The following is a 21,609-nucleotide window of genomic DNA, read 5'->3' as shown; positions in this document are numbered from 1 at the left end:
CCAAAAAGTTGATGCAAAAATGGAACATATTAAGCGAGAAACAGAAAATAAAAATCCAAGAAAATAAAGAATAAAACACAAAATGTAATGTATAAAGCAAGTAGCGATTTCAAATGTACTTACACTTTCTATTGACGAAAAAAAAAGTTTTTTAATTGTCTTCATAATATGTATACTTTTTTATTTTCTTACCAATATAATTTAAGAAAATGGGTCAATTCTTTACACTCATATGTACAAAGTAAAGTTCATTTTTTAAACAGCAATTTCTGGTGATGAAATTCTTTACGCTATTATGAAAACAGTGGTTGGTTCATTCTCTGATCATGTTTTAAAAAAGTTGATCGCTAAATTATGTATTTCAAAAAATAAAACAAAGAGAAAGCTTGTTATAAAATTTTCATTTTATCCTTTTGCCACAATTTTAAGTTACCTAAATATGGTTGAGATTCAGCGATAAAATCTCATTGATGGAAATCCCAACATATGGTACAAATTGGTAATGTAGAAAGATATTCCTCATTTTGAAACACTTTTATCATGTATTTATTATTCCATAACAAATATGCTTTGAGATGTGTTTAAACTTTTTCTCATATGTCAGATGTTGCTGATTTTTGGAAAATTTGAAATTAAAATATCAAGCAAATTCTTACAGAATTAAATAAATTATAAAAAATAATATAAATATCTAATTTTAGTTTTTTTTAAAACATGTTTATAAATTATTTGAATTTATATTGAGTAAACAGAACATTTTTCTGAGAAAATATAAAATTCACTATAAATAGAAAATTCTTTTTTTTTCCTTAAAAAAATGTAAAAGTGTTCCTGTATGAATTGAAATGTTTGTTTGTTGTTAGCATGCTAGTTTCTTGTATGTTGTAGTTTGTTTCCTTGTACAAATGGAGTGTTTAATTTTTGTTTAGGAAAATGCACTAGCAAATAAAAGTGAACTAAATATTTCATTTTCACTATTTTGAAAACATATCTATCATATCTAAATAAGTGTTAAATTATTTATTTTGATTGCTATTAAAAAATTATAAAATAATTTTTTTTAGTTAAAATATTTTTTAAAGGTATTTCAAAGTCAAATAGTATATATATGTTTTAAAAATTTCAGTTTTTAAAATTTAAAATTTTCGTTTTTAAATGGAAATTTTCTTTTAATTTTTAGGATAACATTTGCTTCCAGCAAATTAATTCAGAATAATAATAAGTGCTTAGTTTTAAATAGTTCTCTTCAATTCATGCTTGTAGAACTGTAATTTCATGCACAAAACATGATATGAAGATTAGTTTTTTAGATGTTTGCTATTGAATTTAAAAAGCAGAAACGACTTACATTGATAAATGAGTAGTTTATTTCATTACTTTTCTTTTATGCTTAATATACAAATTTGTCTTATTCAACTACATATTTCCAATTTTGTTTTAGGTGAATGGTCATCAGTTGCGGAATGCTGAATATTCAGAAGTGCTTTCCATTTTTAAGTCACTGCCTCCAAACATATATTTAGTGTGTGGGAGATCACATCATTGGACTAGTAATTTGTCTCTCATTCCATGGTCAGAAAGAATGGTGAAAGCAAAGTCCGACTCCTCCCTCTTGACCAAAAAGTTCTGTGAAACTGATTATAACAACATGAACAGAAGATCATTGGAAGTTTTGTCATCGCTTGCAACATGGAGCAGTGATCCACACTTCATTGATCTTATTAAGGGAGAGGAAGGGTTGGGATTCTCTATAGTGGAATACAAGGTTTGAAGTTGATTCAATTTTATTTAGTTTACTGTGGTTTAAAATTATAACATAGTGATTTTATGCAATGGAGGGCACCAAATTCAAATTATTCCTCTTCTTGGATTTACCCTTCAAAAATAAGGTGGTAGTAAAATTTTTTTTTTTTTTTTTTTTTTTTACTTTTGNTTTAATTTTTTTTTTTTTTTTTTTTTATTTCTTCCGTTAATAAAACAACTTTATATTCTACTGATAAAAATTATATTTTTGAATATGTTTTTTTTTCTTCTTCAGAATTTGATAAAAATAATTTGATAAAAATGTATTCAAATCCATTTTAAAAGAAGGAAAGGATTATTGAAACATTGAGTATCAAAAACGAAATGTACTTTTTATTTCAAAATTTGTCCAATTTAATTAAATGTCATTTTTGTTTGTTATTTTATTTTCATATTTTTAAAAATTTGTACATGAAAATTTAGAAATTTTAGAAACAATTTGCACCGAACTTTAGAAATTTTAAGAACCGATGTATATTGCTGATTAAATCTCGTTACTAATCATAGATTATGATTAAAAACTCATTCACATGACTTATTTTAAAAGGGGACAAATTGATAGAAATAGACAATTTTCAGTGTCTAGTAATTATTGGAAAAGGAATGCACTAAACTATATTAGTGAAATATTAGCAACCTTTAATGCATTTGGTTGTATATTATATTAAGGGTATGTTTTCTTTTTTTTACTGTCTATCTTTTTTTAAATACATGTTCAAACCTATATTTGAAAAAAGAATATTTTAATGGTAAAGAAATTTAAAAAAAAATCTTTTATTAAGATTATTATCAGTACAGTTTAGAAAGTTTTTGATTAAAGATATTTTTTCAATGTATGATTATTTTTATACATTCTATTTCTTTCCCTTAAAGTTTATTCAGAAAGTTTTAATCCACTTTGTACCAGATGCTTTTTAATTGTCACAATTCTTATACATAACAATTTAACAAAAAAAAGGCTTGTTGAAGTATACTTTATGAATATGTGATTACAATTATATTTATCAGTGTGTTTACTTGCCTTGATCAGGAAAATTTTTAATTTCTAAAAAAATTCAGGTAAATTTTGAGTCTCAAAAGAAAAGAAAAACATATCAAATATCAGAAAAAAAAATATTTTACTCTTATGCAATGAATTCTTTTTACACACTCTCCATGCTGATTTTTGATTTTACCCTCTAAAATTTAAGTTTCACCTGATCATTTTTTAATTAGTTGTCATGAGGTAAGGAAACTTCAGTGATAACTTCGATTTTCTTTGTATTTATAATTTTTAAGGCATGCAAAATGGCATTTTTTTAACAGCATGATTTTAATTGTATTTTTTGGTTTATTCATATGTTGCATGCATTTTTTTTAATTCAATTCTTTATATATTGACTTATTATTATTATTTTGTGCATGGATGTCTTGTCCAGTATGTGCATAAATGCAAGCTTGAACTATTTTGATTATGTCTTGAATGTTTAAATTTTTGTTTTTATATACTATTATGTATTTCACCTTTAGGTTGCATTGATATGGTTGGCTTTGACTTGTTAGCTGTAAATTTTCGGCATCTGACTATATTGTTTGGTATATTTTATTTTTTATTTACTATGCAATTTTATTATTTTATTTTTAAAATTTTAAATCAATTTAAAAAAGAAATGCTGGTTTTTGCTTAAAAAATATTTTTGTTTTATCAGATGCTTCTGTAGGCCTTCATTTTAAGTGTTTGAAAGATAAGCATAACACATGTTTAAAATAATTGGAATGTGTAGATAATATATCCTATTTATAAATAATTTGCTTAATGTCTTTTTCATTGCAAATGCAATTTTTATTTCACTTTTTTTCAAAATGTGTATTTTTTTTAGTTCAAAATCTTTTTATTTAATTCTAGTATGCTTAGTTTTAATTAAAAAAATTTCAGAACTAAATTATAGTTATCTAATTTTTTATTAAAGTAAGGTTTTTGAATTTTTTCCAAAACTGAGAAATAATATTAATCTGTACTGTAAAATTAAGCACATTTATAAATAACAGGCTTTGTTTTAGCTAAAAATATTTTAATCTTTATTGTTTTCTCCACTACGTGCATATTTTTTTGTTAAAATAAAACCTTACTCTATCATTATTTATGAATAGTTAATTTTTTTGTTTCGATTTCTGTTTTCTACTTGTGTAATGTTTTCCCAATTAGGGAACCTAATTACAAGACATATTTTTTAAGTGTTCCTTTTTTGTAATTATTTGAATTAAATAGATACTCAAAATATAACTCAAATGTATAAATATGAGTATTTTCATGATATCAAATGTGTTATTACCATTTAACCATAACCATAATTAAAGTTAGCATTTATGAGCAGCCTGCATCAAAAATTAGGCTATGGAAATTCATTAAAATCAAGTAATGGTTTAATTAAATTGTGAGAATTTTATTGAATTAATAAAATATAGTAAAAAATTTTATATTTTGTAAAATAATAAAATACTTTTATTGCTTAAGACTCATCTTCTATTTGTTTTTTATTTAAGGAAATATTAAAAAAAAATCAGTTTATAAAATATTATAAAAAAAATGAAAAGCAAAATTTAAAAAAAACCTAATCCTTTTATAAAATGCTTAAGAAAATGTATAAAAATATTTTCTATTAAAGTATAAAACTCCATTTGCTAGATTAAGTGGCAGTTTATCAAAAAAATATTACTATACATTTTTTTATGCTTATTAGATGATATATAAAATTATATGTATAACTCTAATTGATTTTGAATCTTTATTAGGCATTTTGAGACTCCTAAACTTATGTTTTTAATAGTATGCTTTGAACTTCACTTCTTCATTTTAACTTTAATTGGTATAATGTTGAATTTCTAGGACAATTTAGCTCCTACTGTCCAAGATGAAAATGTAATCATAATTTGGAGCTTAGTACCAGGAGCTGCAGCGCAACGAGATGGTCGACTCTTGCCTGGAGACAGGCTCCTATCAGTAAACAACATAAATTTCCGTCATACCAATGTTGATATGGCTACTCAAGTATTAAAACACCTGCCTAAGGGGGTTGTACGCTTAGGAATTGCTAAACCTACCACATTATCCAAAAGTGTTCCTTGTAAGGTTTGTATTTTATTTGTGGTTTTTAAATTTTTTTTTTTGTGTGTGTGTAACATTTTAGTATTTCATGATTTTTTTATACATTTGGAGTTATTTTAAGAATATAAATATGTTGTTGACTGTTTTATGGTATAATTTTGTATTTTATTTACACTTTTATTGTAGGTATCTTAAAAAAAAAAAACACTTAAATTAATTGGGTATCTTGTTCATTAAATTGTGCTGACAATTAAAAAATTTTAGGATTTCTTTTAATTTTTTAATTAATTCTTAATTTTTTGACATGGAAATCTTGAATTTCGGAAAAGTGGGTTAAAATGTTATTTTGAATGTAAATTTTATTTTTATTTCAATGGGACAGAATAAAATTTTTGAGTACAGTGGAACGTCGCGTATCCGGAATCGGTGGGACTTCCCGAAGTCCGGATAATAGATTTTTCCGTATAATACACCCCTAAGATAAACAAAGCTTAAAATGATCTAATAAACGATCTGAATCTAAGAAGCAAAAAATAAATAAACGTTATTTTTTGGGCAATAATGTTTTAGTATTTGAATGTGATATTTAATCAATCGAAAACAAAATATTAGAAAAAAAATAATTAGTGCTTAAAATTTAGAAAACGAAAAAAAATTGACAGTAGTAATGAAAATATTAATTTGCTCTATCCGCCATTTTGAACTAGAACGATTCAAGGAAGAAACGGGATTCCCCGTCATTCATTAAGGTGGGTAGGTGGGGGAGAAAAATCCATTCCCTCCTTATTTGTGTAGAGAAAATATGTGTAAAGAGATCATTCAAGTTGAGGGCGGGGAAGTTATCAATCAAGCGTTAGGGCGCGGCATGCTGATGGAGTTATCTTTATTTTTTCTTGTGGGACTGAAAGAATCACGTTAGTGGTTGTCAAAACAACGTTAAGGAAGGGCATATTAATTTCGCCTGGCTTAAGAGGGGGAGGATTGTTATCACTTGACAAGTTGAAAAGAAATCTTTTAAAGAAAATACACAGCTATCCTTTACTAAATGAGGTGAATAAAAGAATTGCATTGGAATTCTAAAACGGCCGAAATATGTCTGTTCTTTATTCATTAATAATGTTTAAATATTACTATGCTTTATTTAATCGTTTAAAAAATAATCTGGCGCAATATTACACCTCGAGACATAATTGACCACACTAACTTAGAAAAAATACAGAAAACCATCGTACTTATTGAAAACGACAATCGACGTCACGATTATCGACACGCCAAACTGTTATTTCTTCTTTTTTTTTTATTTAAACTTTAATACATAATTTGTCAATTTATCGTGGTCGTCGGGAAAATCAACTAACCATTAGCATTATAGAAAATTGATTATTTATCAAAATTACGCCAAATACGCAGTTATAAAATGCATTAAAGAAGAGGGAATTACTGACTCAACCATCTAAGGAAAAAAAAACTTCTGATTTTTAAAATAAGCATAGTATAAGTCCATAACACATCACGTAAATAAATCGCAACTAATCATTTAAAAAGCTTTAAAATGACAACAAAAAAAATTAAATTAATGTTACAAGAAACCAGAAAAAAAATTGCCTTTCTCAACGATTTAAATCAAACAAAATATTAAAAAAATAATGCTTACGTAAAATAAAGATCAATTATTTACCTTACATAGAAATCAAAAACTCCTAATAAAAAATGCGTAGGCACTATAAATATTTTATTTTTTAAACATATCCTTTAAAGAAAGCTGTTTCATTTTCGGTTTCTTATTGAGCAATTTTTCCTTAATCCTATGAAGGGACATGATTTCTTGTTCAGAAATATAGTCTCTTTGTTCCAGTCCTTTAATGGCAATATCTAAATGATTAACTAAATCGTCAGTTGAAATCCTCTCTTCTGCTATTTCTTCTTCACTATCTACACTTTCTGTGTCACTATCCTGCTTGTTTAAAGCTATGTTTTTGATCTCCTCGTCGGTTAATTGGGACACAGTTGGGGCATCATCGTCGCAGTTTAGTGTTTCTACAACATCTTCTTCATCTAATTTTTCCCTCTCACAATGACTTTTGATGTAGTGCAACAACTCTCTCACACTTTCTTTCTCTTTGTTTGGACGAAAACCTTCAAAGAGGGGCTCGTCCTCATCATTACCAAAAAAAATAGTTGCTGGCCAAATATTATTCCAAGCATTCTTAAGGGTCTTTTGATCAACTTCATCCCACGCTTTTGCTATATTCCATATGGCAGTCTTTATGGAATAAGACTTAACGAAGTCTTGTAAGTTTTGGCCATCATTTAAAGAGGTCAGCATTGACATCAAGAATTGCGTTTTATATTTGCACTTGAAGGATCTTAAGATACCGTTATCCATCGGCTGCAAAATTGAAGTGCAGTTGGGTGGCAAGAACACAACAGAAACATTTGCCCTTTCCATCAATAACGGTATTTTGTGGGCAGAGCAATTATCCAGTATTAAAAGTGGTTTTTTTTCTTCCAAGCCAATCGACTGAAAATGCTTTCTGACTTGCGGCACAAAATCGTTGTCCAACCATTCTTCCATTAGTTGCTGGGTCATCCAGGCTTTTCGGTTAGATCGATAATTTACGGGTAACACTTTAACACCCTTTAGGGCGCGAGGGCGTGCACTTTTACCAATTGTAAACAATTTGCATTTGTGTGTACCTGAAGCATTTGCACACGCCATAATTGTCATTCTTACTTTACAGTCCTTAACACCGGTTGGATTCTTTTCCTCAGCTGCGGCTAAAGTCTTTCGGGGTACATACCGCCAAAACAGTCCAGTCTCATCGGCATTATATACTTGTTCTGGTGACAAGTCTTCATTTTTAATTAATTCTTCAAAATCTTCTATAAATTTTTCAGCAGCTTCGGTGTCAGCTTCCGCACGATCTCCGCAAATAGATAGCTGGCGCATACCATGTCTTTTTTTAAAGGCTTTCAACCATCCAGTGCTGTAGCTGCACTCCTCTTGAATGGCCATATCCTCATGAAAAATCTTTGCTTGAGCCATTAACATTGGTCCCGTTAACGGTACGCCTTCACTACGGCGTTGTCGTACCCACTCAATCATAACTCTATCGTGATCCTCGTGTTTAGCATTTCGTATATATTTTCGATCCTTCATTGCCAGAGGTGTGTCTGAGTTTGAAAAATAGTCAAAAAGCTTCTCTTTCTGTTTCTTTATATCGTACACAGTAGACTTTCCTACTTTATATTCGTCGCACAACTTAGATACTGATGTGCCCATGTCCAATTTTCTCAGTAACTCTACTTTTTCTTTAATTGATAAAGAAACATTTTTTCTTTTCTTCGACGGACGTGAAGACATCGTAAGAAAAATAAAAGGTAATAAACAAAAATAACTTTTAAAAAAACTTAACACAAATAACAGTAACTCAATTAAAACTTAATAAAAATTACGCAGTTAAAAACTTAAAAAAACAATAACTTGTCAAAAAACTTAATAAAAATAATTAAAAGAAGCAAGCTGTCGATAATCAAAAATTCTTAACTCACAAATGCTAGATCGGTAAAAACGAACAAATGTGACGTGTTGGATTGCTTTAAATACGAGATATTTGGCGAGAGAAATTAATTTCAGAGTATTTTGCAAGACTTATTTCGCCAAGGTATTCGCCTGTTCCTATAATGTATTTGCAGGTGCACTGCATGAAAAAAAGGAATAAATTTCGGAGAAATCTAATTTCGTTCTTGGTTTGGAATAAAAGGACTTTTGTTAGTCAAATTCATATTTCAGTGGCATGGGAGTCTTGAAATCTTTTTCATGTCAATGCTAAAGAAAGAATGTTACCCCCTTTCTTTTCCCCGCCTCCTAAATATTGAATGGACAATGTTTCTCAAGGACATACTCCCCCTCCACGTTTACCCTTTTCTACAGTAAAAAGGTTCCAGGAAATGCCTCATCTACTAGCCAGCTGCATACGAAAGAAGGGGGGGGAGGGGACTCAGTTGTGCTCTATTGAAAACAAATTACCCTCTTCCCCTGCATTCCAGAAGAGGAGCGTCACTAATGGTCACTCCACGGACTTGGTGGTCTTTTCTGTTTCTTTCTTTTTTTTCTTTTTTTGAGAGGGGAAGATCAAGAGATGTTTGTTTATTTTGATTGTTAAAAAGTGTCCGGGAAATCGATCCTTCCGGGAAAGGGACGTCCGGATATGGGACGTTACACTGTATAACATTTTGGGGGTGTAAATCTTAAAATCTTTGTTATAGCTAGCTTTTATTGTACTTAATTTGTTTAAACTTTTGTTATAAAGTAATTACTGAGCAATCTTAAAGTAAAATTGTACTTTACTCATTTAAAAAGTAATTTTTTTATTTTCAATTACTTGGACTCAGGACTCATTCTTAATGATTTGCAGATATAACCTTAAATTTACTTATTATTAGTGCAAACGATATTTTAAGTAACAAAATTGGATTTTCTCTGATTGAATTTACCCTTTTTTTATGGATTCTGACTCAAAATATGGAGGCTAGATGCAGTCTGAAAAAAAATGGTTGAAATAGTATGTTAAAGACAATGGAAAGTTCAGGCCCCTTAATATTTATTTAATTTTTTGCGTATTACACCACCTTAAATGTTATTTCAAAATTTTTATTTCTCAATAATTATTCGACTTTTTCCTTTCAAATGATGGATTTTTTCATTTAAAATTACCTAGAATAAATTGCAATAAATTTTTTTTATTAATTATCGAAGTTTTTTTACCATTACCAAACAATATGAAATAACTCTTTATGTATGATTACCCTGATGATTCGATAGTGCATACTAAGTTTTTATTGAAAATTTCTTCACTATTTATTATTAATTGTTATGTGCAAAATATGGGACAATTGATCTTCTTACAGATATCTTTTAAAGAACCAATTGAAACCAAACGTGAATATCTACCAAATGGATCTTCTCTGCGAGTTTTTGTAAGTGAAAACACTCGCCTTTTTGTTTTAAACCCTTTTTTCATGCATCCCAGTTTAGTTATATTAATTTGTAGCATAATAATATACATTTTTATTAGCTTTTTATAGCAAACCTTCAGTTTTGAGTATTACATTTTTGCTAGTATCAAACCCTCATTTTTTTATTAAATTCCAATTTAATTTTTTAATTTTCTGCATTACAAGGCAATGCTTTTTATAAGCTTTATACATCAGGATCTTCAGTTTTCTGAATGGTAAACGTATTATGAATATAAGATTATTTTATTTTTATTTAAGAAAGATGTTTATACGTTTTTTAACCCATCGTTTAACTGTATGCTTTAGTTAATTTTCAGTGTCTTGTATTTAGTTGCATCTGTCTATTAATCTAGATTTGTTATTCCTCATTAAATTTATTTCTATTCATTAATTTGTTTGTTTGGTTGTTTATGTTTTTGTACTACAGTAAAAGTCGTCTATCTGAAATTTGATTTATCAGAATGCTCAAATAACGAAAATTTTCAGAAGTGATGAAATAGAATAATGTAATAAGTTATTTTTGCTTAAAATCAAATCAAAACATTTGAAAAATCAAATCTCATTTCTTTTGTTTTTAGTAAAACTGGATTTTTCTGGAATTAAAATAGAATCTTTCCATAAATTTAGTTAAAATATTGCTTTAAAATATTCCTGCTCTTTTTCAAAGAAAAAGAAGAAAAAAACTTTAAAACTAAGGTAGAGTGAATTACAGAAGCCATTAACAAATTAAAAAGATTTATAAAATGATGGATATGCAGGTAATGTTGATTTCCAATAAAATTAAAAAGGAGAACATATTAGAAATGTGTGTTATGTTGTTTTAATTTGTGTCTTAAGTTTCTTTAAATTAAACTAATTACCATATAATTTCTCATATCTTGAAGAAAAATAAAACTATTTCATGAACTATGAATATTAAGTAGATTGGATTAAATGGGAACAGTTTTGTTCTATTCACTATTTTGCAATTTTAGTTTATTTTTATTATTTATTTTTTTATTGCTGTTATTCAGTTTTTCATTTATCTTTAACCATAATTTAGAAAACTACTATATTTAATAGGAAACTAGAAATAAAAAAAAATTCTGACTCTTTCTCTTCTAAATTTTTACTTAGCAATTAAATTTTTTTTATTTACTTTTAATGGTTTTTACGGCAATTATAGCCTAAAAGATAATAAGCGTTGGGACGCTTAATAATCACGAAAGCTTCAACACACATCAGAAATCTGGGTATTCCAGATAATAGAGCTTGTACTTTGCATTTTTTATTCTTTCATTGAATTTCTTTTGTCATCACTAATTTTTATGTTCTGTAGGAGTACAATGGTGTTTGTCATACTTATGAGGAGCCTTTAACTTTGTATGGGACGCGGTCTCAAACTCCTTCCTCTTTATTCTCCTTTGGAAATGATTCTCGTTGCTCAACTCCTTTTAGCAGTCCTGGATTATCATCATCTGGAAAACTTTGGGCCTTTGATGTGCCTATCTTGCCAGCTGCCCTTGAAAGAATTGTAAAAATTAAAAAAGGAAATAATAAACTTGGTAATTTTCTTATATTTTTAATACAGAAGTGTGAAATAGCATTTTCAGATGTGGTAGCAATATAAAATATTTGCTTCACCATTAAAAAAATCAGCTGAGAGAAAAGAATATAGCTACAAAACTTATGAGAATTTAAAAATATTTTTTATTAAAATATTATTCTTTAGTAGACCTCTTGAAAGAACAGTAAAGATTAAAAATTAAATACTATATGTATCAGTGTATAAGTCAGCTTTTCACGCATGTAAGATTTTGCGCATACAATTGGGATTACTTATACAGCGGTAATGAAGTTGGACATTTGTTGATCAAAAAATACCGAATCATGATAGATATGAATAACTTGATTTACCTCTTTCAAAAACTATTTTTAATATGTTATATGCAGTTAATTTTTTATTATTCTTTCATCAAAAAATTTTTACACATATAGTTTTTTAAGAAATGGTACTTCAGATACCTAGATATACTTTGTTCAGAAAAAAAATTAAGAATAGGAAAAGTTAAGATAGTTTATTCAAGAGTAGAAACAGTGCTTTGAATTTTGTTCAGAAAATTAATTTGTTCAAAAGTATTTTAAAAACATAGCAAAATTTAAGATAATAAAGATTCAATAACGTGTCATCATACTGATCCCTGATCCTGTCATACAGCTTCTACATCATCCTCACCTTCTGTGTCCCACAAAAATTAATCTTCACCCCCATCCAAGAATTCAAAATTCCATATTTTTTAAAGATCTTACAATAACATTTGAATCCACATTTTGCACCTAGTATAATTTATCATGTGATATTAATAAATTTTCTATTTTTGTAAGCATTTTTGATGTAAAGTAAACTTGAGACAATTTTTGTAGACTTCATAATTTTTTTAAGTTTTTTTATTTATTTTGGAAATTTTTATATATGTTTTTTTTTCAGCAGTCGACTTATACACCCAACATACCAGAAATTTGCTATATCATAATAAAAAAATAGAGGGTTGACCAATGTTTACCAATATATTTGATAAAAACTTGATTAAATATAAAATTAGTTAACTAAAATGCAAATGCAGATTTCAACACTCTTTACATAATATATCATTCTTTTCTATTTAATTCTTCATTTTCTTCTTTTGCTCATGAAGGGGTTGTAATGATTAAAAAAGGAAATTATAAATTTGGCAATTTCTATTTATTTTTAACAGCTGTGGGAGTACTCCAAAATCCCCCTTGCTGTGATGTTAGAAAAATTATTAGTTTAGGATAAAAAATACAGCAACAGTAACTATGATTTAAATTTTTAATTATTTTGTTTTGTAGGTCTTATTCTTGACATAGCTGATAGAGGGCAAAATGGCATGATTGTAAAATCTATCCGTCCTGCAAGTGCTGTTGACAAAGATGGAAGTATTCAGATAGGTGATTACATTTTAGGTGTAAACTCCGAAAATATGCGAAATATAACTAGATCGCAAGCGAGAGCTATAATAAGGCGAGCAGAATTAACCAGTTCTGATATTGTGTAAGTTTGCTTCATACATACGTATTGAATTTATTATCGTTTTATTATTTAGTGTGAGTTTTCTCATGCAAAATTTTGAAAGTAATTTATGCAGTTTGAAGCATCAAATATTTTTTTTACCCTTAGGGTCAAATACATACCAGCTGGTGATGCTGCTGTACATCAACAGTCTGCAGTTTTAGCAAAAATCCATGAAGGTTCTGTTTCACCTACACCTTCAATTATATCACGTCAACCATCACCAAGGTACCTTTTATTTGCTTTTATATCTCCACTAATTTTACATAAGAAAGCGGATTTTTTGTTGATGCTTATCAATCTTTTTTTTTTTCAATTAAATTTTTTTTTAATATTGTTCGCACTTTAAATTTTTTTCTGGATGGTATTGAAATATTTTAAATTTATTCTTGGTTGGGAAATTATAAAAGAACATTTAGAATTTCCTTTGGTCTTAAGCATTAAAACACACAAAAATGTATATTGAGAATATTCTTGTATGGTTTAGCAAACCTCTTTATGTTGAAAGTAAAACTTGAATTTTAAGAATATTAATCTTCAAGTAATCTTTGAATCTGTAATAGAGTATAATAGAACATTGGCACCATACCAAAACCACAAATTTTCTACCTTGGCCATTGCAAAATTAGGCACACCATCCAATCATGGCCAAGCGCCTAGCTCCATTTTTAGGGCTCTATCTTTTAACAACCATTGAAAAAATGGACATATTTTTTACCCTGATCAGATGGTAGCCTGGTCAGCCTAATCTGGTATCCCTCTCTCCAAATTTCCACACCTTAACCAACAAGAGGACTTTCGGCTATGACAGATTTAACGTACACCTTGCTGCGTATACATGCCAATTGTTTTATTGGATGCCAGGATTGAACTCACAACCCCCAGCTCTCCAACCAGCGAGAGTTGGAGATAGTCTCATGCTTTAGGCATGGTGCCAATGATATATATACATCATTAAAATTCTTTGTTACTATATAATGATAGTTGTGACGTTCAGTCAATAATTATTTACATTTTAATGCTCTGTTATTTTTAGTATTTGATTTTTTTTATCATGGAATAACTTACATTTTTGATAGGGCACTCTAAATTTTCTAATTTCTTTCATATTACCATGCCTTAAGGAGGAATAAAATGCTCTTCTATAAAAATATGATTTTCTTCTCATTTTTTTTAAAGTTTTTATTTTAAATTATGTACTTTTAAGTTTTAAGACGCATCTTTAGCTAAAAAAAAAGCTGTTCTCAGCCTCAATTATTTGCATAAAAAATATATAAATTGCCATTTCTTTATGCCTTAGAGAATTTTTTATCTCTTTTTGTTAGCAAATTATTATTCACAGTTATCTTTTAGGTAGAGTTCCAAAAATGTATCCTCTCACAGCAATTGTTTTTTTGACAGAAATTACAAAGTTGTACTTTCTTTAAAATTTTATCTATGGCATGGAATGGTGCGTGGCATATCAGACGCTTAGGGGGAAATGCAGCTTTTTTTTTATTTTCGTGCCAACATAAATATATTCTTCCAAATATTTTAAAAGAAATGCATTAAGTATTTTTATTTATAGATTTATTTTCAAACAAATGTCTTATTAAATTCAGTGCTAAACTATTTTCCTTGAGATATCAAACTTCATTTTAAATTTTGATAGTTGTGTGATATTCTATATTCTAAGTAAGAATTTTACAAAATTTGTAACATTTTTATATGAAGCAAAAATTTTATAGGTTGAATTTCTTTAAATTAATAATAATATACAAGGCATTATTTAAAAATTGCAATAAATACATTAGTAGGTTTAACTTACACTCTTAGAATTAATTTTTAATATTCATTAAATAATTGAAACTTGAAGACTTTCATTAAATTATGATGAAGTATAAAATGTTTAAAAATATTTTATCAAAAAAAAAAAAAAAAAAGAAAAAAGATTACTAACCAAATAAAATGCGAAATTCAAATTCAAACAAGCTTTATTACTAATGCATTAATACACTTACTGTGGGAAAATAGTGAATAAAAAAGTTCAAATGTGTAGTAAATCTCAGTAGAATTTAGTGAAATATCTTGTTTAGTTCATATTACATTTACAAACCTAATAAATTCTTAAGCTGTTTCATTTTCTGAAGTTCATATCGGATTAATTTCTTAAAATTTGATAAAATGTTAGCCTTATGCTGTCTAAAATTATTCCTAAATACAGTTTTAATTGTAAAAATAAATAAAAATTAATTTAAAAAAAACTTATATCAATTTTTAAAATATTTTATGTTAAAATAATTTTCAAGTTTGGAATATTGTTAGCCTATTAAATTTTTCAACTTTTGTAATGTTTAAAAAAGTTTGAATCAACCTTTGAATTCTTTCAAAGGATATCAAATAATTTATAATAAAGTCAAATAATAAAGATTTTTTCCCCATTATCATTTTCATTCTTTTTTGTGGAATTTATATATGTTCTTTAACTGAAATATTTGAATTCATTTTTAATTTTCTAATTTTAAAATTCATAACTTAATTAATTAGTTTATTTCGTGGTCAACTCTCAAATTATTTGTGGGTCAAATTCAAAATTGCAAATAATTTATGCAAGTATGTTAATTCTGAAAGTTTTATTTTGTTCATTGCAAAAAGATGATTTCTTTAATGCAGCATATTCTTAAAACTTTATATTTTAGAGCTTAAAAGTTATTATTTTTCATTGTTTAATCACATTCTTTAAATAAAAATCTATAGCTTTTCTTAATTTATTTTTCATAAAAGGAATCTTATTTGAGACAAAAAGTACTGTAAGAAGCCTTATAAGTTCTTTTTCTTTTTCACTTTTCTTTACCCTCTTCTATCACTAATGGGATTAAGTTATTGGATTGTCTGCCTTTTACACTTCTGTGTCTCTCTTTAAAGTGATAATGTTGATGATCTTTTCCTTGTCTTCCTAAATTTTCATTTTTTAAAAATATTAATTACCTAGTGTTAATTAACAATTTTCTTTTGCAGAGTGTTCCCAGCATATTACAGGTAAGCATTTATTTATATTTTTTACATTGCTATCCCTGCAAAAATATTATTTAAAAAAAGGCAATAAATTTTATTTTTAATTTGCTAAGTTTCTCCTATTTTTTTTAAAATTGAGGGCAATATTGATAATGTCTAATTTCTCCCATATTTTCCCAAGAGATATTTTTCATTGCTCTGTAGATTCTCTTTTCTTAGTTTTTCTGTGAAAATCCTATTAGAAATGTGGAAAACAAAATACTTGAAGTCTTGAACAAAATACTTGATACTTGAAAAATACTTGATCTTTTAATGTGAAACTGATGTGAACTTTAATGATTCTTTAGGTCTCCATATTTTCCTCACAAGAGTTCAAAAAGCACACCTGACCGTGATGATGCTGATGGCCAAATTTCTCCCTTCAGCTTCCTGAGTGAAGATGATGTTTTAGCCACTCCTTCATCTTTGTACACTGACAATTTTGATTCTTCTTCGGATGATCTCTTGCTAGATCAATCTTCTGATGGTGGGATGAAGGAAAACGAGCAGAGTGAAGCATTTCCTGGAGTCGAAGATAGGATACTACTCTTTCAGGGAAGTAAACATCAAGTGCCTTCAAAATTCAGCAGAATGTCAACTTCACCCACAGTGTCTCCAGTACAAGGTTAGGAAATTGTTAAATGCTGGTCAATAAATTTTCCAGACGCAAAATTAGCCATCCTTCTTTTAAACGAAAAGATTTCAGTGCTTTGAATAGTTTTAGGGTATCCTTCTTATTTTGGATTGAGCCTACTCACTCAGGGGACTACTAACATGAACTAGTATGCTTATTTTAATACTCTGGATGATAAGGTGTTTTACTAGAGCAATGGTTCCCAAATGGAACCTTAGGGTTCCGTGTAAGGATCACAGGGTACCGAGAGTTACTGCTCTTGTTTCAACCAGTTATGGTCTTTTAAATAAATAATTTGCATCTAATTAATAATGCATTATTTATTTAATATTTCTGCTATTTTTTGAATTTATTTAAGTGAGTTGCTTTTATAGAAAGAAGATTCAAAACAGCTTTTCTATTAACAATGTAACAAATGAATTATGAATGGATATGCATTTATGAAAAACAACATTAGTATTTCACATCGAATAAAAATAAGCAAATTCAACAAAGGAGAAGTATGTCTCTCTGATAATCACTTTCTACATTTATTTCTGTCTTTTGTTTTTATTTAAGCAGAAATCATATTTCAGCTCAATCATTTTTCAGTATATATATATGCACTAAAATCAACTTAAGAACTAATCTAGATACCACCTTAGACCAGTTAATTCAACTGTGTAACATGAAACTTAATTTTTAAGACTATTTTGAACGAATTTCTTTCTTCACTCTCTTTGGATTACAAAATGAGCTCAACTACTGCAGTATGAGCAGTATTTCAGCTTATTCGTATATTTTTTTTTGTCATGAATAAGATTTAATGTTTTATTGAAAATAAGTCTACAATTGAATAAGCTTCCAATTTTAAAAATATAATTTTTAAAAAGTTTTCCTATTGATTGTTGCATTGAATGTTGGTATTAAATTTTGTATCAAATAAATGTATCTTAAAGCCGAAAGAAGGTGAGAAAATGAGCTAAAAGTTACGTAAAAAATCATTTAGATCTGATTATAAATTCAACTTTTTGTTATAAGTTTTCAAATTTTATTTTAAAAACTTTTGTAGCATTTTAAATAAAATTAAGGCAAACTAAATAAATTAAGTTAATTACATTTTTCAATCTTCATATTTTTTGTTGTCACCCAGTCAGTATGATGAATATGATTTAAAATTTTTATAATTTAAGTTATCTGTTCATTCAGTTTATATTTTTGAATTTGGGATGAGAGAATTTTCACAAATATCCTTTTTTATTCTTATTTTGTCAAATTTTTTTTTTCCTTTCTCCTTTCTGCTTTTCTTTTATTTCTATTTTGTCAAAAATTATACCATTATCTTCCACCTGAGAGAGAGAAAGTGAAATAATATTTGTATTAAAAATGATAACAAATTTATTTTAGATAAAAATCAACATTTCTTAGCTTTAAATTTTAAGAGTAATTAGTAAGAAGTGTCTTGTTGAAATCATTTTCAATATTGTCATCGGTTTGATTTTTTCCCCATGATATGTAATGTGAATTTAAGATGTTTGTAAATGATTGGGGAAATTGTTCTTTGAGTAAGATTTTTCAATTAAGAATGGAGCAAGCTGCTGAATACTATACAATTTTTAATTTTTTTAGATGAATCACCTCAACAACAAATAAGTCCTGAACTTCTAAGTCCTGACTCAATTCCAGAGCATCCATTACCTGAATCATCATCGATGATTGTAAACTCTGAAGTAACAAGTCCAGTAGTTACTTCTGTTGGATGTAGTTGGGGTGTGAATAAAACAGTTGAGCTTGTTCGTGAGCCTGGTCAAGAAATTGGAATTGGTGTGGTCATGGGATGTATTGATGTACAAGAAGAAGATCAACCTGGAATTCCTTTGTCTGGAATATTTATCAAACATATTGTTCCAGACAGTATTGCTGGGAGGCTTGGAACCATTAATCGAGGAGATCGTATTGTTGCAGTTAGTTGATATCTTGATTATCTCTATTTTGATTACTATCCTACATTGTCTAATATTTTTTTATGCACTTTTGTAACTTGGCATTTTTCGTTTTATTTAAATTTTCATCATAGAAAAATCAAATTCTCTGATTAATTATTTAATTTAATATTTTAATCGCAAACAATTTACTATTATTAACAATATAAAGAAGTTTCAGTAAACAAAACAATCATAAAGGAATAATCTTTGAATTAGATTATGCAGTGTATGGCATTTTTTGGTTTATTTGAATTTTCTTCTTAGAAAAATGAAATAATCTAATTAATGTGTATTTGATTTAATATTTTAATCACAACCAATTTAGTATCAACAATAAAAAATACTAACAATAAACAAAGCAATCATAATGAAATAATCTGTAAATTAGCTTATGTAGTCCTTTCAAATTTAAATATTGTCAATATCATCATTCAAATATTTTAAAATTACATGAAAGAGGAACAATTGTTAATTATTATGTATTTTAGGTAATCTGTGTAGAAAGAGGTTGTTATTTAAAAAAAATTATTACTAAATACTTATAGTATTATTATAATGTAATATTTTTGCTTTCTGGAGAAAAAATATAAGCTGAACTTTGTTAAAAGTAGATAAAAATTATTTTGTGCTTTTAAAAAATTTATAAAGACCACTAATTTTATGTGCTAATAATAAAGGATGAGTGTAACCAGTGCCTTGACCCATAATTACATTTTAAACCTTTCTAGATCATCTTTGTTATTGAGTTAAATTATCTTATCCAAAATTGTCTAGTTGTTCTGTTTTCTTTTATAATGTTCCTTGCAGAATAAATTATTTTTTGTGTAATTACTATTATTTATAAAAGAAATTTTAAATAAATAAAAAATTTTCTTAGTTCGTTTTTTAAAAAAGGAACTATTTAAAAAAATTATTGTTAATATATTTAAAGGAACTATATAAAAAATATTGAATATTATTTTTAATTTAATTTTGAAATTCCTAGGTCAATGGAATTGATTTACAGAATGCCTCTTATAATGAAGCTATTGATATTATTCAAAATTCAGAAAATCCTATTCGTCTTACTGTGCAGAGTTTAGTGCCTTGGGTATGTAACAACAATTTTCTTTCTTTTTAACTAATGGCAAGTTATAATTATAGTAATTGTATTAAATAAATAATCCCAAGAAATTGAATCAGTGAGAAATTACTTAATTAAAAACTTCATCCCCTTCAAAAATGTATAAATTAAAAATAATAACCAGATGTAAAAGTCTGGTAAGTCTTAAAAACGGGCACCTGTTTTTGAGCCCTTGAAACATGTTGACTATTATCTCCAATTTGTATATTTTTGAAGTGAATGAAGTTTTTAATTAAGTAATATAGTGATTATAGTTACTTGTATTCTTAAACTAATTTCAGATTACATTTTCAGAAACATTTATAACCATCTGAAATTGACGTTAGAATTCAATTATCTAAAAATTGAGATCTTTGCCAAATAATTTGGAAAAGTACGATTTCTTAACGATATATGAAATTGAATTATTACCTATTAATTAATGAATTGTAATTCAGTGTTATTTACATTTGTGTATTATTTTCTGCTTTTGAGTTTTTGTTTACACCTTACCACTTAAATTTTACATAAATTCTATCCACCATGAATGCTGTTTTTACTCAGAAATTTTAACCACTTATGTATACCACTTATTGTCTTTTATCCTTTTGATGATCCATATGATTGAAGTTTGAATAACTAAAATCTTACTCTATTTATTTTTGGCATTATGAATTATGAAAAAAGGTCACTGATTGACATTTACACTTAAAAACTATTTGTGTTTTTCACTTTTATTTATGTTTCATAATTAAAATTTCAATTTTTGGATTTTTTTTATAATTGAAACTTGGATTTTTATTTAAATTACTTTTGAATTTAATGAACTGTTTGAATCTTTATTAAATTACCTTTCTATTTGTAAAAACTTAAAGATTTTTTTTAAAATTTAAATATTAGTATTTATCATTATTTGTCATTATAGCTTCCATCTAGCAATGAAAATATAGCACAAAATCCATCCCCCGAGCCAATATCTAGTCCACTTCCAAGCCCTCGAGCATCTTTCCATGCTGAGAAGTTAAAACAACGTTCAATGTCTGAAGATGAAGATCTAATACTTGATACTGATTTTCAAGGAAAGGTATACACTTCCAAAGGAGTTGAGGTATGTATATTTTTTTCAAGGGTTTGTTTGTTATAGTGTAATTGTTACATGTTATACAATACATGTTATACAATATTACATACATGTCTTGTTTATTAATGTACTTCAAAATTTTCATGTAATTTACATTGTTGAATATTGGTGGCAATGGGATACTGTGCAAATTCCTACCTCTTTTCAAAATTTGCGCATCAAGTTCAGAAACAGCCAATATAAAATTTTTTCATTTAATTGTCATTTGATATTTTTTAAATTGTGAGAGAAAAGTATTTATCAAAATGTATAATTTCATAAAATCAAATGATTTTTTTTCTTCAATATTACTGCTTGATACACTATGTAACCATTATTTTTTCAAATCGTTAATATTATGATGTTTCAAACTCAATTTATTTTAAAGAAATCCTGTTCGTTACTAACTCTAATTGCCTTGTTAAATTATAAATTCATTGTTCCACATAAAGTTCAGATTACAATTGTTTATATAATGGAACAAAAAAAATATGTACTCTCCTGTAAAATATTATTTTTATATATAATTCATTATTCTCTGAATATGATTCATTATTTCCCGTTAACATTTTAATATTTTTACAAAATCTTTTTTAAATTACACAAGATACAGTACTTTATAGTGTTGTAATATTGCACAATAGAGCCCTTATTTTTTGGAAGGGAATTATCTGTGTTGCTGCTTAATCGTGAGTTCCACTAAGAGATCGAAAATTATATGGCACCTGATCAGTTCCGAACCTTTCATTCTGAATATATGAATTTTTATTTATCAGCAC

General features: G+C 27.3%; 1 protein-coding gene across 1 annotated transcript in view; it reads left to right on the top strand.

Moving 5' to 3' along the window:
* Positions 1-21,609, top strand: part of LOC107444469 (multiple PDZ domain protein) — a 54,793-nt gene that overhangs the window by 14,073 nt on the left and 19,111 nt on the right. Inside the window, exons 11-21 of the mRNA XM_016058620.4 lie at positions 1,442-1,765; positions 4,670-4,912; positions 9,800-9,868; positions 11,226-11,451; positions 12,758-12,959; positions 13,086-13,205; positions 15,975-15,995; positions 16,319-16,635; positions 18,253-18,587; positions 19,594-19,698; positions 20,636-20,818. Coding sequence (XP_015914106.1) covers positions 1,442-1,765; positions 4,670-4,912; positions 9,800-9,868; positions 11,226-11,451; positions 12,758-12,959; positions 13,086-13,205; positions 15,975-15,995; positions 16,319-16,635; positions 18,253-18,587; positions 19,594-19,698; positions 20,636-20,818 — 2,145 coding nt within the window. The remainder of the gene's footprint in view (positions 1-1,441; positions 1,766-4,669; positions 4,913-9,799; positions 9,869-11,225; positions 11,452-12,757; positions 12,960-13,085; positions 13,206-15,974; positions 15,996-16,318; positions 16,636-18,252; positions 18,588-19,593; positions 19,699-20,635; positions 20,819-21,609) is intronic.

The sequence above is a fragment of the Parasteatoda tepidariorum genome, chromosome 6 (genome assembly GCF_043381705.1).
Source record: "Parasteatoda tepidariorum isolate YZ-2023 chromosome 6, CAS_Ptep_4.0, whole genome shotgun sequence".
In the NCBI taxonomy this organism is placed as follows: domain Eukaryota; kingdom Metazoa; phylum Arthropoda; class Arachnida; order Araneae; family Theridiidae; genus Parasteatoda; species Parasteatoda tepidariorum.
Note: the sequence above shows the minus strand (reverse complement) of the source record. Positions and strands in the feature narration are given on the sequence as shown.